This window comes from Ceratotherium simum, chromosome 22 (genome assembly GCF_057802395.1).
Source record: "Ceratotherium simum simum isolate JZ-2026a chromosome 22, ASM5780239v1, whole genome shotgun sequence".
In the NCBI taxonomy this organism is placed as follows: Eukaryota; Metazoa; Chordata; class Mammalia; order Perissodactyla; family Rhinocerotidae; genus Ceratotherium; species Ceratotherium simum.
This window is the reverse complement of record NC_141921.1, coordinates 10,089,071-10,108,970: the sequence shown is the minus strand read 5'-3', so window position 1 is coordinate 10,108,970 and position 19,900 is coordinate 10,089,071. Positions and strand designations below refer to the sequence as shown.

General features: G+C 46.1%; 2 protein-coding genes across 4 annotated transcripts in view; both read right to left on the bottom strand.

Moving 5' to 3' along the window:
* Positions 1-19,900, bottom strand: part of AGBL4 (AGBL carboxypeptidase 4) — a 1,245,941-nt gene that overhangs the window by 209,089 nt on the left and 1,016,952 nt on the right. The window lies entirely within an intron of this gene.
* Positions 6,214-19,900, bottom strand: part of BEND5 (BEN domain containing 5) — a 48,743-nt gene continuing 35,056 nt past the window's right edge. For all 3 annotated transcript variants that reach the window (XM_004438526.3, XM_014793818.2, XM_014793817.2), the window contains 2 exons: positions 14,259-14,472; positions 6,214-6,390 (listed from right to left, as the gene is read on the bottom strand). In XM_004438526.3, coding sequence (XP_004438583.1) covers positions 6,233-6,390; positions 14,259-14,472 — 372 coding nt within the window. In that variant the 3' untranslated portion in view covers positions 6,214-6,232. The remainder of the gene's footprint in view (positions 6,391-14,258; positions 14,473-19,900) is intronic.

Here is a 19,900-nt window from a genome sequence, read left to right as displayed (position 1 = left end):
CATAGGAAGAAATTCACATAGAAAGCTAATTTGCCAAAATTCTTTAAAAATTTCAAATACACATGCATGTCTGCCCTGCTTGAGATAGAGCTTAAGCTTTTGCAAAGCAATATAACAACACATGGAAAGGACTATAAAAATGTTCTTTCCCTTTAACCCAATTAACTTACTCTTTGGAATTTACTCTAAGAAACAAACAACTATAAACGATCATGGCAGCATTATCTCTAATAGCAAAAAACTAGAGACAACAAAAGCAAAACGTACAGCAAAGGGACAAGAAGGTAGTCATGGCCTAGTGCTGGGAAGGGCGTTAAAATGATAGCTACGCACATCGGGCAGCAGAGCGGGGATACGTTTGCCATGTGATGTCAAAGGAAGAAGGCAGGATCTCGGGAGGCTGGCCAGCCCCGTGAACAAAGGTGCTGCCCGTGGACAGCAGGAGGGGCTTCAGGAGTGGACGTGCAGCTGGGTGCTTGGGATTATGGCTGCATTTTGTTTTTTGGCTTTGGATTTCTTCAAATTTTGTTTTGTATTTTAATCACAAATGGAAAAGAAGATCTCAACCAGCTGGAATGTTGGGTTGAAACCAATAAGATGAAATGGAACAGGGATAAATGCAAAGTCCTGTATTTCATTTAAGAAATATAGTTAAGAACACACAGTCGAGGTGAGGGGGGGTCTAAAGAGCTGCTAAAATGAAAAAGGGAACAGAAAGAACCACATTTACTGAGGCCAAAAACTGGGAGAGTGGGCCTGTAGGTCTGGCACAGCACAGGCCATATGATTAATCTAGCAACTGCACATGGACAAGGCGATGGGCTGGGAGATGGTAGGAACTTGCCCAATTTCCTCTAATCTAATAAATAGTGAAGTCAGGATTTGAATTTGGTGTGAGTTTCTCTGGCTCCAAAATCTATGTTCTTTCTCTTACAACACAGTGAACTAAAGGGACAAGCATTGTGTCAGCCAAAAAGAGGGAGCAGAGGAGTGTTTAGTGACCATATTCTATTGCTAAAGTTGCTAATTCAAGGTTAGGCCACATTAATAGAGATACGCCGTCCAGGAGTAAGAGGTGACAGCCTGCTCTAGTGCTGATCAGATCCTTTCTAGAGTAGTCGCCAGTCCTGACCTCACCTTTTAGGGACACATCCATAAAAGAGCTACGAGGATGGTCAGAGTTCTTAGGACTAGGGAACTAAGAGATATTGAATGCTTCAGTGGTTTACTCACTTTACCTTACACAGCTCTTGAGACAACCCTGTGAGGTAGGTATTATATTCCCATTTTAAAAATGAGAAAACTAAAGCTGAGAGGTAAAGAATTTGTTCAAAGTCACATACTAGCTAAGTGGCAGTCAGCATTCAAACACAGGGCTGTCTAAATCCGGAGTCCCCACTCTTTCCTGCATAGCCTCCCTCAAGTGAGAAATGGTGGAACAGAATTTGAGCTATTTTTCAGTTGGTGAAGAGACATTATTGCCACCTTCGACTCTGCAAAGGGCTGTGAGTAGAAGCAATCTGTGTGACTTCAGAGGAGAGACTTTGAATGACCTTAGAAGTCTCAGGGAAGCAGATTTTTAGCTCAACAGAAGAACATCTTAGTGATGGCAATAACTGGATGGACTCTTGAGTAGGAAGATGGATTCCTCACGCCTGAAGGTATCCAACCATGGTCTGGAAAGGCATTTGCTTACAGTAGAGAGATTTGGAGGAAAGACTTCGAAAGGCACTTTTGACTCTTAGGTTCCATGAGCCTCTGAAGCTGCATGGCAGAAACTGATCAATCCCTTCAAAAAAAGTAATGAAAATATCTGTTGGTATGTTTATTTGCAGATAGAAAAGTAAAAATTATATGCCAAAGGTAGACACATTGGTCAGAGAAAACCAAACACAGAAAGTGAAACGGATTCTGCTGGAAATGCTCACAGGTTAAGCTTTTATTTTCTGTAAATAAGAAACCAAACTGGAGAGATGTGCAGCCTCAGAAATAATCAAGGAAAATATAATGAGGTTAAGTTGGCAAAATAATCTAAAACATGGTCACACCCATTATATGTATCAAGAATGATAAAAATGTCAGTCCTTTTGACCTAGGTAAATGACTCTAAGAAAATGATGGAAAATACAAAGGAAAAAACTGCACACACAAAAATCTTCATCTGAGTTTTATTTATAAACAACCTAAACATTTGAGGAAGGGCGAATGGGCCAGCTGAGTGGCAGGGGGTGGGGACTGAGGTGGCTGAGGAGAGCTGGAAGGCGAAGAGTGGGCCCCGTCAGCATGCACAGGGAAGAGCCTGTGAGTACGGAGCCACGTGGGATAAGCATAAGAAGGGCCAATGGCAGGTATTAAAGCTACAGTCACTGTGTGAGAGGTCAGAGCAGGTGAGAGATGGGATAGGAACACACTCAGGTGCGGACTGAACAAATGTGGGGACTGGAGGGAGAGGAATGTCAACATGAACATGGGCTGCCATTTATCCACTCTCGCTGGGGCACTTCTAGGACATTCTCAGTCCTTCTAACAACCCCAAGACTGGATATTATCTCCTCCATTTTGCAAATGAAGAAGCAGGTGTTCAGAAAGACGAAGGAACTCACCTCAAGTGAGGTAGTGAGTGCTAGAGTTGGGAACTGAACTTGAATGCATCGACCTAAACTCAAGCTCACTTCTACCACCCATGCTGGACCGAAGTCTCTTTCCACGGACTGGCAGCCCTTTAGGTTAGCCCCACAGCTGACCAGATGGTTTACTCAGTTGTAGCTTGACGTCCATCCACTTGGTGGATGCTAGAATTGATGGTTATAAATTTCATGGAGCAACACGGAAACCTGTTAAATGGAAAGGGAAGGACACAAGCCTGATCATCTGCCATGATCACAGGTATGTAAAATGCATATTTACACCCTTGAAAAAAAGACTAGAAGAGATACATCACAATGCTCGCAGTAGTGCAATTTGGAAAGTGTTGCTATTTTTCCAAAAATTTCTATAAGGTGGTTTTCATTTCTTTATAATTACAAAAAAAAAAAAATTCATAATTTAGAAACGCATCCAAGACGCCCTGGGCACATAATAGACGCTAACACAGCTTCCTAAGCTGGAAAATAGAAACAAGCCACATCTCTCTGTCTCATCTGGTAATAGAACGTGTTGCCAGGGCCTCTCAAGACAGTGCCCAAACCTCATCAATTCAGGGTCTGCCAGTTCAGCACTGACTGTCTTGTCCTACACGACTCACTGGCTGTCACTGGAATCGCAAGAAAGAATCTAAAAGCAAGGGGACATCACTGGCGCCTAGACTGAGAGTCACCTTCTGCATCAGACCCCACAAAACAGCGCTGGTGAGCATGAAGGAGTAACTCTACACAGGGTTGTAGGGCAGATCCTCAGCAATTTAAGAGGAAATTGATTCTCAATTTCCAATATCCTCAGGCATTTCAGGAAGAGCATGTCTTTTTACTTAGGAAACACTTCTGTTCCTTCATTTAACCATGTCTTCTAATGACTTCTCTTAGGCTGGTATTACTCAAAAGTGGCACTTATGTTAAAACACATGTTCCCAGCCCCATCCCAGCCTTACTGAATCAAGCTAAGCCAACGCCCAGGAATCTGTATTTTAAGCACCTCAGCAAATTCTTAAGACTGGGCAAGTTTGGGAAACTATCTACTACATGAAATGAATTTGAGTTTTGTTGTATTTGAATGTAATAAAACTGTGAATCCTTATAAATGGTACTATAGTCCCTCCAAAGGGCTTGAATTAATGAGACAGATTTCAATCGACTGATTACTTAGGTCGAGTCTCTCCTAAACATACCCTGAGATTTCACAGCTAGGCTCTCCACCCAGACCACAATATCCCACTCATCCTTCAGGGAAGCGGTCAAAGGGCAGATTTTGCACAGACCTGGATTCTGACCCAGCTCCACTGCTGATAACTCTGGGACCTTGGCCAACAAGTTATTTAACCTTTTCTGAGCCCATTTCCCCATCTGTATGGGTATAAAAATGATGGCCTTGTCCTCTTATATTAAGTACAGGGAATCAGGTACACAACAGGAGCTCAAATTCATCTCAGTCTAACTAGGATGTGAAACCTTCCTGATTCTCCATCAGAATCAGTTCTTACATCCTTTCTTGTCACATCTACTTGATCTTGCCTTATAAGCTAAAGATAACTAAAATCTGTGTGGCTCTTCATGATTTACAGAACGCTTTTTCCAGATATTACCTGTATTATTCTCCACAACAACCCTGAGTTAGGGATCATTATCTCCACTTTAGAAGAAATGAGCCCCTGAGAGTTCAAGTCAGGATTTGAACTCAGACCCCACAATCTTTCACAACCCTGTTCTGTCCCTAATACATGCATCGTATGTTACACAAAGCACTTGCACATGTCATAGCATTTTTTAAATATATATTTCCATCACTATTTCCCCCCAAACCTAAAAGCACCTATAATGCAGGCACCATATTGTATTAGTCTTTGAAGGGAGATGCACTGAGTCTCTGGGTGTTTGTGTCTTCACCATGCTCAAGGAGAGAAGGGGATGAGCTCAAGCATGATACATACTTCTTTCCAGTCTCTCACGCATCCCACGCTACTCATGCCCAAGCTGCCCCATGCTGTTAAGATGAACCCATCTTAATAACATGAATTTCTTGAACACTACTAAGTGTCACAAACTTTACTTATCTCATGAAATGAGTTAAACTATGTTAAATACTTAGGAAAGTCCTGGCACATATTAAGTATCTGTTGTTGCTGTTATTATTAGTATTTAATTATTCATACAGCCTGTGGGCTAGGCATTATCTTCCTCATTATACTGATAAGGACTCAGAGACATTAAGTGATTGGACCAAGATCACACTGCTAGTTTGTAGAGAGCTGGGAAAATATCATAAAACAAAATTCACATCTATACATCCTGTTAGCAAGAGTATAATATTTCACATTACAAAGGATTATTTTATTTACTAAAGTAAAATTCCTCAAAGAGCTAGCCACCTACACTACTTACCCGGTTGACTCTAAGCTTTTGCTTACAGACCACCAATGGTCTAATGGTCCAGTGGATAAACCATTAGAGAAACTAGAGGCCAAAGTTTTCCAACCAATGCCTAAAAGCCAATAATCAGAAATGAAGAAAATAAGCCGCCAACATTAATTGAGCACATATATATATATAAAATCCTTATATATAGCAACTCTGTAAGGTAGATATTATCTCCTTTTCATGGAACAGAAAATGGAAACGTAGGAGGTTAGGTTAAGCCCAGAGCAAGCAGGGGAGCCAGGCTTGGAACCCAGGTGCGCAGCCCCAACCCCTTGTCATTTCCTATATACGGTGCTGACTTCACAGGCATTACAGAGGGAAAGTGCACCCCAACAGGAAGAGCGAGTGTGGTTTGCCAGATTGTGCACCAGGCACCTTAGAGGCTCGGTCACTGAATGAACTAAAAATGATGTGACTTGAAAGATCATTTGAGATATAAGATTGGATAAATGAACTGACACCAGACGACACTGCATCCTACTTCCTCAAGGTAACCCTGGACCACATCTAACATTACTGCCCCCTGCACCCCTTTACAGACATTGATTCAAATTATCAGGGAAGCTGAATCTCATATCATCTTGAATGAGAAAGGAGACTGGTCCTAGATCTGTCCTTTGAAGCAAGAGAAAGTAAACCGCTCTCGAGACAGCCCTTCAGATCAGCAGACAGCAACCACATCCCTTATGAATTTTCTCTCCTTCAGCTTGAATGTTCTGCCCCTCAAAAGACATTGGACACTGTCACTGTACACTTAATATCCTTAAATAAATGAGGAGAATGATTGTCTACATCAAAGAATTAATGAACCTTTATTATAGAACAAAATAGAGGAACAGAGAAGTCCTTGAATGGTAAAAATATCAGTTCAAATTCTGGGTCAAGTGATAGACAACTCAGAGAGACTTTATCCCCCTCTGAAAAGACAGTGCTTTCCCATCCCTAGAAGGACAGAGGCGCCAGGCTGCTGCCCGAGTCTCAGCAAATCCATCTGCCTTCTTTGGAGCAGGAAGTCCAAGTTCAGAAGAAGCTGACCCCAGAACCCTACTGGCTCCCTGCCCACACACTACCGTGCACGGTGGGGTCTGATCTGGACGGCACCATCGCCTGCAAATCACATGCCACACAAGGAAAACGCAAAGGCTTTATGAAAAATCCAAAGTTTATTGCAAATTGTATTTTGCTTCCCTTCGTTCTTCATTTTTACAGGATTTATTGATATCCATGATTTTTTCACAGATGTACTTGTTGACTTTGGAGAGTCTCTGTGCAATTTCAGTTTCATCCACAGTTTCTTGTGCTATTCTGTCGTACAAACACTCTAGACAGAGAAAAGAAACAAGAAGGCCATGGATTAATGGCGAATTTGAGTACAACTCTTTTGGGCGGGGGGAGAGGAAAATGTGCTTCCTGACACACTTCCCAAATACTAATTCACGGATCTGGCATGGCTATATTTTCACATTTTCATCACAAAATGTACTTAGGAAAGAGTAGAAATACACTCCAAATTTACACTTTAAAAATAATGATAGAACACCCATGTGGCCATCACCCAGCTGAACAGGACATTACTGGTCCCTTTGAAGCCCCTGGATGCCCCTCCCCAATCCTGTCCTCTCCTCGCCCTCACCAGAGGGAATCACTATCCTGAATTTTTGCTTTTCTTTTCCTCTCATGTTAACACATATGCATATATCCTTAAATAACATATTGTTTACTTTTCCCTGTTTTTAACTTGTTTACAAGTGTGCCCTTACTCTATATATCCTTCTGACTTGCTTTTCACTCAACGTTACAGTGTTGAGATTTACTAAAGTGCATGGCGGCAGGTCACTCATTTTCACTGTTGAGTAGTATTCTGTTGTGTAACTGTTCCACAATCTGCTGATCCATTTTCTTGTCAATGGATACCTGAATTATTTCCAGTGTTTTGCAATTACCAACACCCTGGCACATGTCTCCTGGGGTACACATGCAGGAAATTTGCCAGTATGGGCCTAGGTGTGGACCTGCTGAATGTTAGGGTGTGTGCATTGTCAACCTTACTAGGTGATGCCTAGCAAATTGTTTCCCAAAGCAGCTGTGCTGCCTGGCACTCCTAACCGTAGTGCATGCAAGGATTGGTTGCCCCACACCTTCAACAGCACTTGACATGGTCAGATTACTAAGGTTTTGACCACCCGGTCAGTGTGCAGTGGTATCTTATTATGGTGATTACCAACAAGGCTGAGGACCGCCACTTGTACTGAGTCTGCCACTTGCTGCAACGGAGCAGAGAGCAAGCCCCAGACAAGGCCTGCCCGGAGCCTGACTTCAGCTCCCTTCCCAGCCTGGGGACCGGGTGCAAATCATTGCCCCAAATTCTCCACCTCATAAACAAGAATAACAAACCACAGATCATCTTTTTTTAAGGCTGCTGTTAGGCATGTGAGATAAACATTTTGCAAGCTTTCTTTAAACTGTGAGGAACACAACACTTGTATGGGGTTGTTACAATTATTTTATGTTTATACAACTGTTCATTCCCAGGGCCTAACACAGTGCTTGGCACAGGGGCAAGATTAAGTAAATATATGTGAAATGAATCAATGAATGAATGCTTCTCCAGGGAAACCTGAGGGGACATAAAGGTTCTGGATATAAGGGAACCGGGGTGTGGGTGGAAAGTGTACCACAGGGGTATGTCATCGTGGGCAAGAATTTTAACTTCTTTGAACCTGAGCTTTCCTCACCTGTAAAACAGGAATGACAACCCAATCTTAAGGAATTGCTGTGGAGGATAAACAAAATCTTATCTACCAGGCCAGCCCACAGCAGGCAATCCGCTTAGAGATGCAGAATGTCAGCACTGGAGAGGATCACAGAGACTCGTGCTCACCCCTCCACCTGCATGTGAGAAGCCTGAGCTTGGAGAGAGGAGGTGAGTGTGGGCAGAGTCCACGGTGCCTCCCCGACTCCGAGCCCTTCCCTGGGCCTGCCGCCAGCCGGCCTCCTGGAACACTTGGGCATTCCCTCTCCAGCGCTGGGCCAGGAGAAAGCAGACACTCACAGTGATTTTGGTGACACCTGCACCAAATGAGGGAGACCCCTGTGCTGAGAACTGTTGCCGAGGTCAGGTGCTCAGCCCTGGCTCTCACCCTAGCTGCTGTGCAACCTCCAGTGGGACCCTCTCTGGGTCTCAGTTTCATTGGATGTCAAACCACATAATCCAGGGAGGTTCCTCCAGCTCTAAGTCTCTGGGAGGTAACAAGGGTGGGTAAAGAGGCAAAGGGGAAAGAAGGAGAATGGGTGTGCTGGCCCTGCGAGCCCCAGCACGCGTCGGAGACGCAGCAGGAAGAACAGGTGCAAGCTGAGGAAAGTCTTCAGAGAGGCCTCCGCAGAATTCCAGTCATGCTCGTTTCCTGCGGGAAAGAGCATGGACCGGGCCTCAGGTGGATTAAAAGGCTTCTGTCAGGCTCTAGATACTAATCACCTGCAGTTCCCTGGAATGTCTCCCTCTGCGACAGAACATTTGAGATTATTGCTTAATTAACAAGGTTTATAACAGCACTAATGTGTCCTATTAAAAAAGTTATAAAAATTAACCAGAACTCAACGCTGTGGCTCATTTAGAAAACTCAAGACACTCTGCAAAAGGTCATTTGACCTTAATAAGGTTTCACTGTCATTCTGGAGCTTATGGTCAAAGCGATACTCTCCTCCAGCCTCCTGCTTTCGTCCTTCTAAAGCAGTGTCAATGTTCACCCCACCCTTCTGCTGTCTGGTAAGCAATGACTTTAAGATCAAAGAGAAGAGAAAATCCTCACCAACCCTGTGAGCATCAAGGCTTTTGTCATTTTTATACAGCAATGTGACTAAATGTGGTCAAGTCATACAAAATAAATACAAACAATCTCAATCTAGCAGACAGCTTGCATGGAAAGAGCTCAAATGATTAGGCTAAAAATGGTGAGTGTATGGTGAGACAGGAGACAGACTTCAAACCTGCCTAGCTGTAGTAAAGAAAAGACAAATCAATACTGTACTTCAAACTTCTGGAGACAACAGGAAGCCTGCAAACCCAGTTCTGCTCAGCTCTGATCTAACCAGTTGCATGGCCTTGGGCAAGTCAATTCCCTTCTCGCTCACTTGCATGGCAAGCCTTTATGGGCCCTAAGGGGTTGCTAGACCAGGCTCCTCAGAGGCAAAGAGACAGTGAGAAGAGAGAGAGGCACGAGGTGCTCTGGGACATACGACAGAGGCATCCACCCACCTGAAGAGGTCAGGGAAACTTCCTGAAGGCAGGTTCTCCTAAGCAGATCTGGGTGGGGAGCAGGAGCTAGCTGGGCAAAGCAGCCCAGGGGCAGAGGGGGTAGTATGACCTGCCTTCCAGGCACTAGGAACAGCATTTGCGAATTCCCTAATGTGAGAGGGAAAATTGTTCCGGGAATAAAGTAGTTCATTACGGCAAGAACTTAGAGTTCAAGGGGAATTTGCTGAAAAATAAAGCTGGAGCCATAGCCAGGGGCTTTATGACATCTTAAGAAGCTTACCCTTTAATAATGGGCCCCATGGACTGGCTATGACAGGGTGGTGGTTAACAGGATCACATTTGGTTTCCGAAAGATCACTCCGCTTACATAACCGGAAGCTGCTGGGGTAGTGCAGGGAAGAAATGATGTGGCCCGGACTCTGAGAGGGGCACTGGGTATGGAGAGAAGCGGATGGTTTAAGGTATTTGGGGGCAGAACAGATGGAGAGTGAGGCGTGTGGAGGAGTCAAGGATGAGGGATCTGTGCGCCCGTAGCTGGTGGTACTATTCACCAAGACAGGGAACAGAGAAGGGGCAGAGGCTTTGGGGAGAAGGAAAAGGAGAGAGCAGTGAGTGGTCACTTTGCTGATGCCATGTGGACATCCGTGAGGAGACGACAGTCGGCACCTGGATGTACAGACCAGGAACTCAGCAGTGTGAACTGAGGTCAAATACAGATTTGAGAGTCATCATTCACCGTTCAACAAATACTTATTGAGCACTTACTACATGTTAGCCCTGAACAAGATGCTCCTAAAGCTTATCTTCTAATAGAGGTGGGGGGGAAGACAATTATCAAGTAAATAAACAAAATGATAAGAAATGCTATGCAGAGACTTTAGGTAGGATGATGTGATAGAGAGCAATAGAAAGGCTACTCTTGACTGGGCAGCTGGGGAAGGCCTCTCTGAAGGACAAGAAGGAGGCAGGATGTGCAGATCAGAGGAAGGGCAGCTGGCAGTGGAACAGGAAGGCAGTGGAAGAAAGCCTCAGTGGTCAGAGTGTGGTGGGAAATGGGAAGTGTGGTGGGAGACGAGGTCAGAGGCAGCCAGCGGCCAGATCACCAGGCACCAGGCAGGATGAGGAGTGTGGATTTCCAGCCAGGGCTCTGGGCACACTGAGGGCAATGAGAGGGGAGATCAGCCGAGGAAAGCTGTGGAGTGAGAGAGAAGAGGGTTGGAGGCAGCGGAGAGGGTAGTGGAGGAGGAGCCCACAATGGGGAGGAGAAGCCTGCGAGGTAGGAGGAAATCCTGAGCATGCAGGATGGGCTTCTAGGTAAAGAAGGAGTGGGCATGTCAGACAGTGCTGGGGAGGAGGTGAGGAAGGTGCCCTGGATTTAGTAAGCAGGAAGTCACCGGGGAACCCCGCGGGACAGATCACGTGGGCTGGGAGGGGAAGTCAGACGCAAGGGTGCTATAAGTGAACACCGACAGGGCCCATAAGACAACTCTTTCAAGAAACTTGAATGTGAAAAGGAAGAGAGACATGGCAGCAGCTAGGGGAATGGAAGTGGCCTCTAGGGAGCATTTTGTTTGTTTTTGTAAGAAATGAGTGATCGAAGTTGATTTAAATGACGCTGGGAAGGAATCAGCAGAGTAGGGGCATAATCGGAGGAACAAGGTACTTAGGAAGGCAGGTGGGCTGGGGTCCAGGAGAGAATGGTCAGCCCCAAATGAGAGAAGGAAATGCTTCTTTTGGGACATGAAGCAGAGGAATGGGGGATACAGGTAAGTCTGCAGGTGTGGCGGTTTGAAGCTGTGGGAGTTCCTTTTCTTTTCTCGGTGAAGGAAGAGACAAGGCAATATTTTGAGAGAGAGATGTGGACCAAGGTTTGGGAAAAGTAGAGAAGGTTTAAAAAGGGCTTGGAAAATGGGGGAGTGGATCAGTGAGGGAAACTCAGAGGACTTGGCAGGGGGCGTTGAAGACAGTGAGTCTGTAATGGCCCCAAGCCACACAGCTGAGGTGTTATCTTCTAGATTGTTCCATAGCATTGGGGACCAGATTAGCTTCATAGGACAGCGTCTGATGGGGTTGAAAGAACATTCAAAACATCTATGTGATCCACTGAGTAGCCAGGACAAGAACTGCGATCCTGGCTTTACAGATGGAGACACCAAGCGTCTACTTGGTACTGGGGCAGCACTAGGCTTGGGGAAACAAAAACAAGTACCACATGAACCAGTGTAAGCTCAAAGTTAAACCCAAGAGAGCTGGGGCTCAACCCCAGGCTTTTGTGACCTGGTTCCAATTTCTACCTTTCATCGCACTGCACTGGAGTGGACAGGACGGGGCCTGTAAGCTGAAAAGCACTGAACGATCGTGAACTTCAACAGCGTGGCCATCATGAGGTCACGTTGGCTCCAAGGAGGCAGCTCACTTGTCAACAAAGAACGGTAACTTCTTTTCACACCTCAAACACGACTATTTCCAAGTCTTTTACCACTCTCATTCTAGGCAACCCTCATCATTTTAGGATGCACATTTTCAGCTGAGGAAACTGAGATATGGAGGGAAAGGGATTTACAAGAAAGCACAGCAGGGGTCAGTCAGGGGGCCGGCTTGCAGGTTTGTGTTTCATTTGTCCAACCCTCACTTACTGAGCTCCTACTGTGTGCCAGGCCCTGTGCTAGGCAACGAGGGCATGGAGCTGAGTCAGATATGGTCAGAAGTGTGCCTGAGGCAGACACACAGCAGACGACTTCATACCAAAACGTGACAAAGGTAGAGCAGACAGTCATGGGGAGGCACCTGGGACCTGCTGAGTCACATTCCAACAAGTGGAACAGAATTAGAGGTTAGCCACCTACCAGGCGGGGCAGGGCTGCATCCCCAGGAAGGCCTCTTTCTCAGGGCAACCTCCCAAATCAGGCTCCCCCATTTCAGACAGCGGGCAGACTAAAGGTTACCTCTGACTGTCTAAAAACACGTGGCTGCCTGAATCGATTAATCATGAGTCAGCCAGGCAGGGGAGGCAGCTGTACCACAGCAGAGCCAGCTCCAACCAGAGTCAGCGGTGGGCGTCTGAAACCTCGCAGCTGTGACCTCAGGCTGCTCACTTCATCTCTCTGTAACCTGCCACCTTGACCTCCACAATATACCCTACATCTGGCCATTTTTCTCCACTAACACTGCTGTAACCTTAGTCCGTGGCCCCGTCATCTCCCCCAAGACCACTGTTCCCTAACTGCCCTCCCACTGGGTCCCTCCACGACCGAGGACCTCCGCTGCCTTCCTCCTGCAAGAAGCGTACATCCAAGCTGCTTACGGTGCCTTCGCGGCCCGAGCAGACCAGCTCTCGTCCACCTCCCTGACCTCACTCTCCCCTCCCTTGGGACTCCGCAGCTGCACACGGCTGCTTCATCCCTTGGGCACGCTGGCCTTTGCACCTGCTATTTATTCTGCCTGTTTCACACCCCTCAGACCTTCACAGGGCTGCCTCCTCCACATCCAGTTCTCGATTAAAATTCACCTCCTCGAATAGGCCTTCTCCAACCACCCAGCTAACACAGCCCTCTCCGTCCTAATGCCTAATCAGTACCTGAGATGACAGGACTTGTTCGTGGACACATTTGTTGTCTGCCCCAGAACCTGGCACAGGCCTGCTCAAAATGTACACGCTGACTGACTGAGTTTTAGTTTCTTCATCAAAACACGGCAGCTGGACACTTAGAGACTAATGGTCAGGAGCCCAGCTTCTGAGGCCAGCCCTCCTGCTTGGACTCCCGGCTCTACCCCTCCTAGCTGCATGATCTGGGCAAGTTACTTAACATCTCTGTGTCTCAGTTTCCTCATCTGCAAAACGGGGATAATAATTGTAGCTAACAGTAGGAGCGTTATGAGGATTAAATGAGTTAATATATGTAACGGTATTTTTTAAAACATAACCATAAAAAAAAATCAAAAAACAGAACCTAAAACACAGTAAGTGCTCAGAATAATTAGCAATGACTGTGTTCTCTCTGCTCCCTCTCCTCTCCTGCCCGTCTCTGTAATTGGAATTATCTGTACAGTAACTAGCTGTTGTGTTTGTCTTCCCCATGAGACTGTGAGCTGCCTGCAGATGGAGACTGCGTCTTATCCCCCTTTGCGTCCTCAATACCCAGTAAAGGGCCTGGTAGAGAATAAGAGCTTAGGGAATGAATGGAGAGAGAGTGGGCGAGACAGAGGAAAGAAAGAAGAAAGAGGGAAGAGAGGAGATGGAGGGAGAATGGGGAGGGAGGAAGGAAGAAAGAAGGCGTGGAATGAAGGAAAGGAAGGAAAATCAAAAAGTCCAGGATACAGCCATATCTTTAGGAGACAAATGAACCCTCGTCTCTTTGCCTTCCCTCCAACTCCTCCCAGACACCAGAAAAGAAGCTGAGTCCAGTGCCCCTCAGCTGGTCTTCATCTCATTATCTGCTCCAGGCATGATGCTAGGACACCAAGACCTGCGTCCCCTAGCCTCGACCTTCACTGCTCTCTGTACACAGCAGCACTCTTTTCCCATCTTCATGCCTTTGTTCCAGATGCTTCTGCCTCCTGAAGCAGGTCTCTTTCCACATCTGCATCTCCACGTCTGACGCACCCTTCAATGCCCAACTCAGTGACCCTTTCCCCAAGAATCCTTCCCTGATTTTCTAGCTGGGGGTCTCCTCCCTTCTGGGAACTTCCTGAGCACGTCATCTGTCCCTCTCTCATATTAGCTCCTTGAACTGGACTTGTGTCCACAGCTCATTTGCCCTGTTAAATGTGAGCTCTTCTGGGACAAGGTCCATATCTGCTCCCGTGTCCCCGTGCCCAGCCCAGGGCCTGGCATGGAGAGGCTTTGGTAAGTGTTGACTGAACCGTGCCTCACACACTCTTGACAGAGTGAAGCACAGCATCTCAGCCATTGTGTTTCTGCTGCAGTGACCTACCTCTGACGATGCTGAGTTTGTGAGGCGAGAGGGGGGGCTTAGGGACTGCATCTTTCTTTTTTTTTGTGGCAACTCCTGTGACGCTTCTGTTCTTCAGAACATCTGTTCCCCAAATCATGACTGCCAAGTTCTTCGTGTACTTGGAATCTCCTTGGGTTACTTGTAACTGGTGCCATTTCTCCTCATCAACCCAAATCCCGCTGCCCAGATGGACCTGAACAGGATAAGAACACAAGCACCTGCTTAGTCGGACAGGATGGCAGCTGGAAAGTTTTCTTGTCCTTTAAAAGACACTGCTGCACAACTACAAGGGATTCATCCCATAAACACTAAATTAACTTTCTTTAAGGGAAATAATAACTATCACTTACTGAATACCTACAATACTCTAGGCCTTATTCTAGTGCTTTATATCCACTATCTCAACTCTTCACAGCAAGCCTGGAAGGAAGGTGTCAGGATACGATTTTCATTTCAGATGGAAAAGTCAGGTTGAGAAAGGTGAAGCAACTCGCCGAAAGTCACTCAACTATTAAGTTGCAGGGCTGGGATTCTATAACTACTCACGGTATCACAAGGCTGCTGAGAGCCTGACCAGATCTCAGGAACAGGTATGCTTAAGTCCTTTCTCTGTCACACTTTAGAAAGACCTCTCTCCCCTTAATGCAAACATTCTGGGCCGCACACGCTCCTAGCACAGTGGTTCTCAACTTGGGCTGCACACAGGGTCACCCGGGGGGCTATGAAAATCGCTGGTGCCTGGGCCCCATTCCCAGATACTCTGAGTTACTTCGTCTGGATGGGGCCGAGGCATCAAGATGGTTTAAAGCTCCCTAGGTAATTTCAACATACAGCTAAGTTTGAAAACCACTGGCAGCTGGAGTGGGGAGGGCAGCTGTGCAGGCTCTGCCATTAATCCAAGTGTGTTTGTGCAAGTCCTTTGCCATCTCTGGCTTCAGTTTCCCTGGCTGTGAACTGGGAGAGTTGTATTCATCTCTCAGTTCCTTCTGGCTCAGAACACGTATGATTTTAACAAATTACACAACCACAATGTCCCCGGCCTGATTCTGATGGCACACAGAACACAACCTCATGCTCCCTATAAGGGAAACACTCAGAAAGTTCAGTGCAGAGTCAAGAAATGCAAAAGAACCAGAATGATCTAGCAATGAACTATAAGCTTTTAAATTTTTTCTCTTTTCTAGGTCTTCTAACAACTCAAAAGCCATTTGCTAACATTAATCAGTAAAAAACAGAGTTTTGACTTGGACATTGCCACTTATGTTGTTTCTGCTAAGTCTATGAAGGGTGGAAATAGCCTCTGTGGGATGGAGGGGAGGCAGCTGCTAATGGGATAAACTTTCTAAGGGGAATGAAAAGGCTCTGCCGAAAGTCCTTGTCTCCAGAAAGACCTGCAGGTCATCAACATCTCATGGTTGGGAGAGGTCTCAGAGGAGGTCCCGGTCTGAGAAACCGCACACACACTCACACTGATGGCAGACCAGCAAGGCTCATTGTTCAAAGATGATTAAAGATCTTTCTACTGAAGACTGGCTTGGAAAGGAAGGTGGGCACATACAGATGGGCAGACAGGTCAGCCAGCAACACTTCTACTTCACCAATTGCCGAGGTTTTTCAACCAACAAAAAGAAAAGAAAAACAGCAACACAGCCCACCCACAAATGTCAGTAAGTAAACAATCCACCTGCCACAGCTGACTTCACTTCCTTTTGCTCAAAAGATCATTCAGTGACCCCTGCAGGCACGCTATCAGATAACCAGATCCACCTGCCCTCCCCGGCCTGCAAAATTCCGTCCTGCAAATCTGTTCATTCGCTCAGGAAGATAAGAACCCTGGAGTGAGATGTGTTCCCTGGGGCTGGCTGGGCTACTCCCACCCAAGGTCAAGTCTGGCCTTTTCTCTGCAGTCTGAACTGCAGGTGGGCAGTCTGTACCAAACCAGGCATGCTGGTGACAAGTGCCCTGCTGCTCCCTGCTGGACCCCAGTCACCTCCCTTGATGACACTCTGGAGCTATCTACGCAAGCTTCTTGAAACAGGGGAAAAACAAGGAATTTAAGTTAAATTCAGAGTCAGAGAAACTTAGGGATGGAAGTCAACTTCAGTTTTTCAAAGATCTCTGCTCTTTTCTACCCTGGGCCTTGCTTTCCCATAATCTTTTAATTTATAATTTTATTTTATTTATTTATTTTTTCCCCAAAACCCCAGTAGATAGTTGTGTGTCATAGCTGCACATCCTTCTAGTTGCTGTATGTGGGACGTGGCCTCAGTATGGCCGGAGAAGCGGCGCATGGGTGCGCGCCCAGGATCTGAACCCGGGCAGCCAGCAGTGGAGCGCACGCACTTAACCGCTAAGCCACAGGGCCGGCCCTAATTTATGATTCTTAAAGAGAGATGAGAGTCATTTTAGCCAATGTTCTATAAGAGAAAGGTGACAACTCATGGTTTTAGAGTACCTGCAATGAACCAGGTACTGTACCCTCAATTTATTTAATCCTCATAATGACTTTAAGAGATAGAAATAGGTAGAAATTATTATTCCCATTTTACAGACATGAACAGATCCAGAAGGACTAAATTATTTTTCCTAAGAGATACTGTCAGTAAATTTTGGAATCAAGATTCAAACCCAAATCTGGCTGACACCAAAGCCCATGCTCTCTGGGCCTCCCTGCTGCTGCCAGTGTCATGGCAGTGCTAACGTGCTGGAGACAAAGCAGATCTAATACATCAATATTCAGTGCGTTTTTCTCTGTACCTGCCTGGCCACTTCCCCCGCCAGCACCCACTGCAGCTCACACTGCCAACAGGAAACCCAGAAAAAGGTTACGGGCTGGCCTTCCTGCCTCCAGCCCCTGCTCCCTCCAACCCACCCTGTCAACACTGTCAGATTAATTTCTCGAAAACATGACTTTCCTTCTTTGACTAGATGACTTCCGCAGTCTTGCAACTCTGTGTTTTTATGTCAACCCTCTGGAATCTTGAATGACTCCCTGTTTCCTGTCACTTCAAATCCAACCTCCTCAGTCGGCTTTAACAGGCCCTCTAGAATCCTTTTTCCATTTAACCTACTAACCATTTTTTCCCTACTATGCCCATCACTCTGTGAGGCTCCCAAACTCTTTCATTCCCTTCTACTTCCAGTGTGTGGTCACAAGAGGTGGGGCTCAGGAGCCTCTGGGCCTGGGTGTGCATCCTGCCCTTCTACCTACTAGCTGGGTATCTTGGGCTAGTCACTTTACCTCTCCGAGCCTTACTTTTCTCAGCTCTACAATACGCAGACCACCACCTCATTCCTGGAGCTGTTTGGGGGACTAAATGAGGTAACATGAGTAAACCGTCAGGAGGACAGCCCACATCCAGTAACTGGTACTTCCTTTCCTTCTTCTCCACCCATGTCTCTGTTCACACCTTCCCCCATCCAGGAACAAATGCCTTCCCTTAGGTCTCCTTAAGCCTGCTAATCTTTGAAGCTCCAGTTCAAAATCCAGAAACACTCCTTAACTACTCCAGGGCTAAGTTCTATCCCTTCTGAATTTCTTGCCTCCTGAGAGCCTTCACCACCTGATTCAGCACTTCACAGTACATCTCTATGGGAGGGGTCGAGGCTTTGCCTCTTCTGTCCCCTACAAACTGATCAGGACTGGTCTGAACATAAAGCAGTAAGAAACTGAGGGGCATATTTAAGACATTTTAACGGTACTGGCTTTCACTTCTGGTGAGCTGCTCTTCCTTGGAGAAGAAAACATTTTCTGACATGTATTCAAGTACAAGGCCAACTTGACAGCACAGAAATAAATGGTTCTGGGTAAGACCAATCACAGGTATACGCTGGGGCATCTGGGACAAGGGCTCCCGAAGTCAGCAAAGCTCAGGGTCACCTGGAGCAACGGCCAGCTTCCAGGGATGCAGCAGAATAGACTGGAAAGAGCGCTGCTGGCGTGGGAACTGGGAGATATGGCTTCCAGTTCCTGCCTGCCTGCCTCCAACCTGTTCTCTAATTGTAGATGAGTCCCTTCTCTGGATGTGTTTCCTCATCTATACCACGTATAAATTAGACTATTTAAACTTTAATGGTCTTCTGCAGCTTTATAATTTAATGAGTTTTTGAAATAAATCCTCTTAGACAAAGAAAAGCAATGCTCTTTACCAAAATCAGAAAGTAACTTTTGTGGCAAGTCCTATTCACATAAACCACAGTTCACCATTTCACCAAAATGTTAGCCTTATGTGTCAAGGGAAGTTATTAAAAATATGGCATCTGGTAGGATGGGGCTTGACCAAAAAACGTCTTTGTGATATGTTTCGTAGGACGAAACTAGTTTCCTTCTAGGAAATGGATCTCATTCCAATGCCATAGGCTTTGCAGAGATTACGGCTTTTGTTCACGTAGGCAGAGAGAAGGAAGGGTCAGAAATGATGGCAGAGCCAAGAACAATGAGGGCCACTTCTGGGACGTGAGGAATGCTGCTCTGTGAAGCTGCCGTCCTTCTCCAGTATGGCCGCTTCCTCTCCTCTCCCTTAATTTCTCTACCTGACTACAAATTAGTTACAAACAAAAGCCAGGTTAGTTTTATAGCAACATATTGGCAACAACCAATGGAAAAACAAAGTCGGCATTTTTAAGATTTGTTGTGCAACTTAAGTGTGAAAAAATTAAATGAGGCCACTATACTGCTCAGAAACTGTCCATCAGTCTTCAAAGCAAGAGAGAAATAGATTTCTCTTGGAAGCTACTTCAAGGAAAAGTCTCTCAACACTCCAGAATGTGATCATGACTAAAAACAAAGCAACGAACATAGAATAGCTCTTTCTTTTCTTTATCTCCAACTGGGGAAGGTTCACCAAACTTAGATACACAGTTTGAGTCATTAAAGGCCTTGGAGGATCAATCTGATCCCACCTCATGCAGATAGGAACCTGAGGCCCAGAGAAGAGAAAGACTCCCCCAAGGTCACACAGATAGGACAGAGACAGAGCTGTGCTTACAACTCAGGCTCCAGGCTGCCTACTTCCACTCTGTCATGCCACCTGTCCCCTGCAAAGCCAACTTTTAAAGCCTGTTGGCTGGAGCAAGGCAAAGCAGAATGGGTCTATGGCCTGGCCCATCAGTTCTGCCTCTGCAGCGGGGGAAGCGCTCAGTGGGAGATGAGGGAATGGCTGCATATCCCAGAGAGCCCTAAAAACTAACAGGTTTCATTTCCTCAGCTGACAATATTTGCTTTGACTCAGTCTGGCCAGTTGCAGGGATCTATCTGGACAAACCCAAATAAAACAACCTTTTCTTTTTCATCAGCCCACTGGGGAACAATACTGAATAAACAGAGACCTTTTGAAGCAGAAGGCAAGAAAAATAGACTGACGCAGATGGTTCTTTGGGGAGAATGAGAGGTGATGTCTGTAATGCATGCCATGGGGGCAGAAATATAACACTGAAAATGAATTTGACCAGCGCCCAGACAAAGGGCTCCAATGTACTTCTTCCGAGACGAATTCATTTGGATGTTAGAAGGATGTTAGAACAGTTCTCTCCCTGCCCTGCTGCTCTGCCATGTGACTTTAACACTTCCAAAGGCTATTCCATTATTTTCAAGCCCTGTACTAATATCATTACTAATAGCA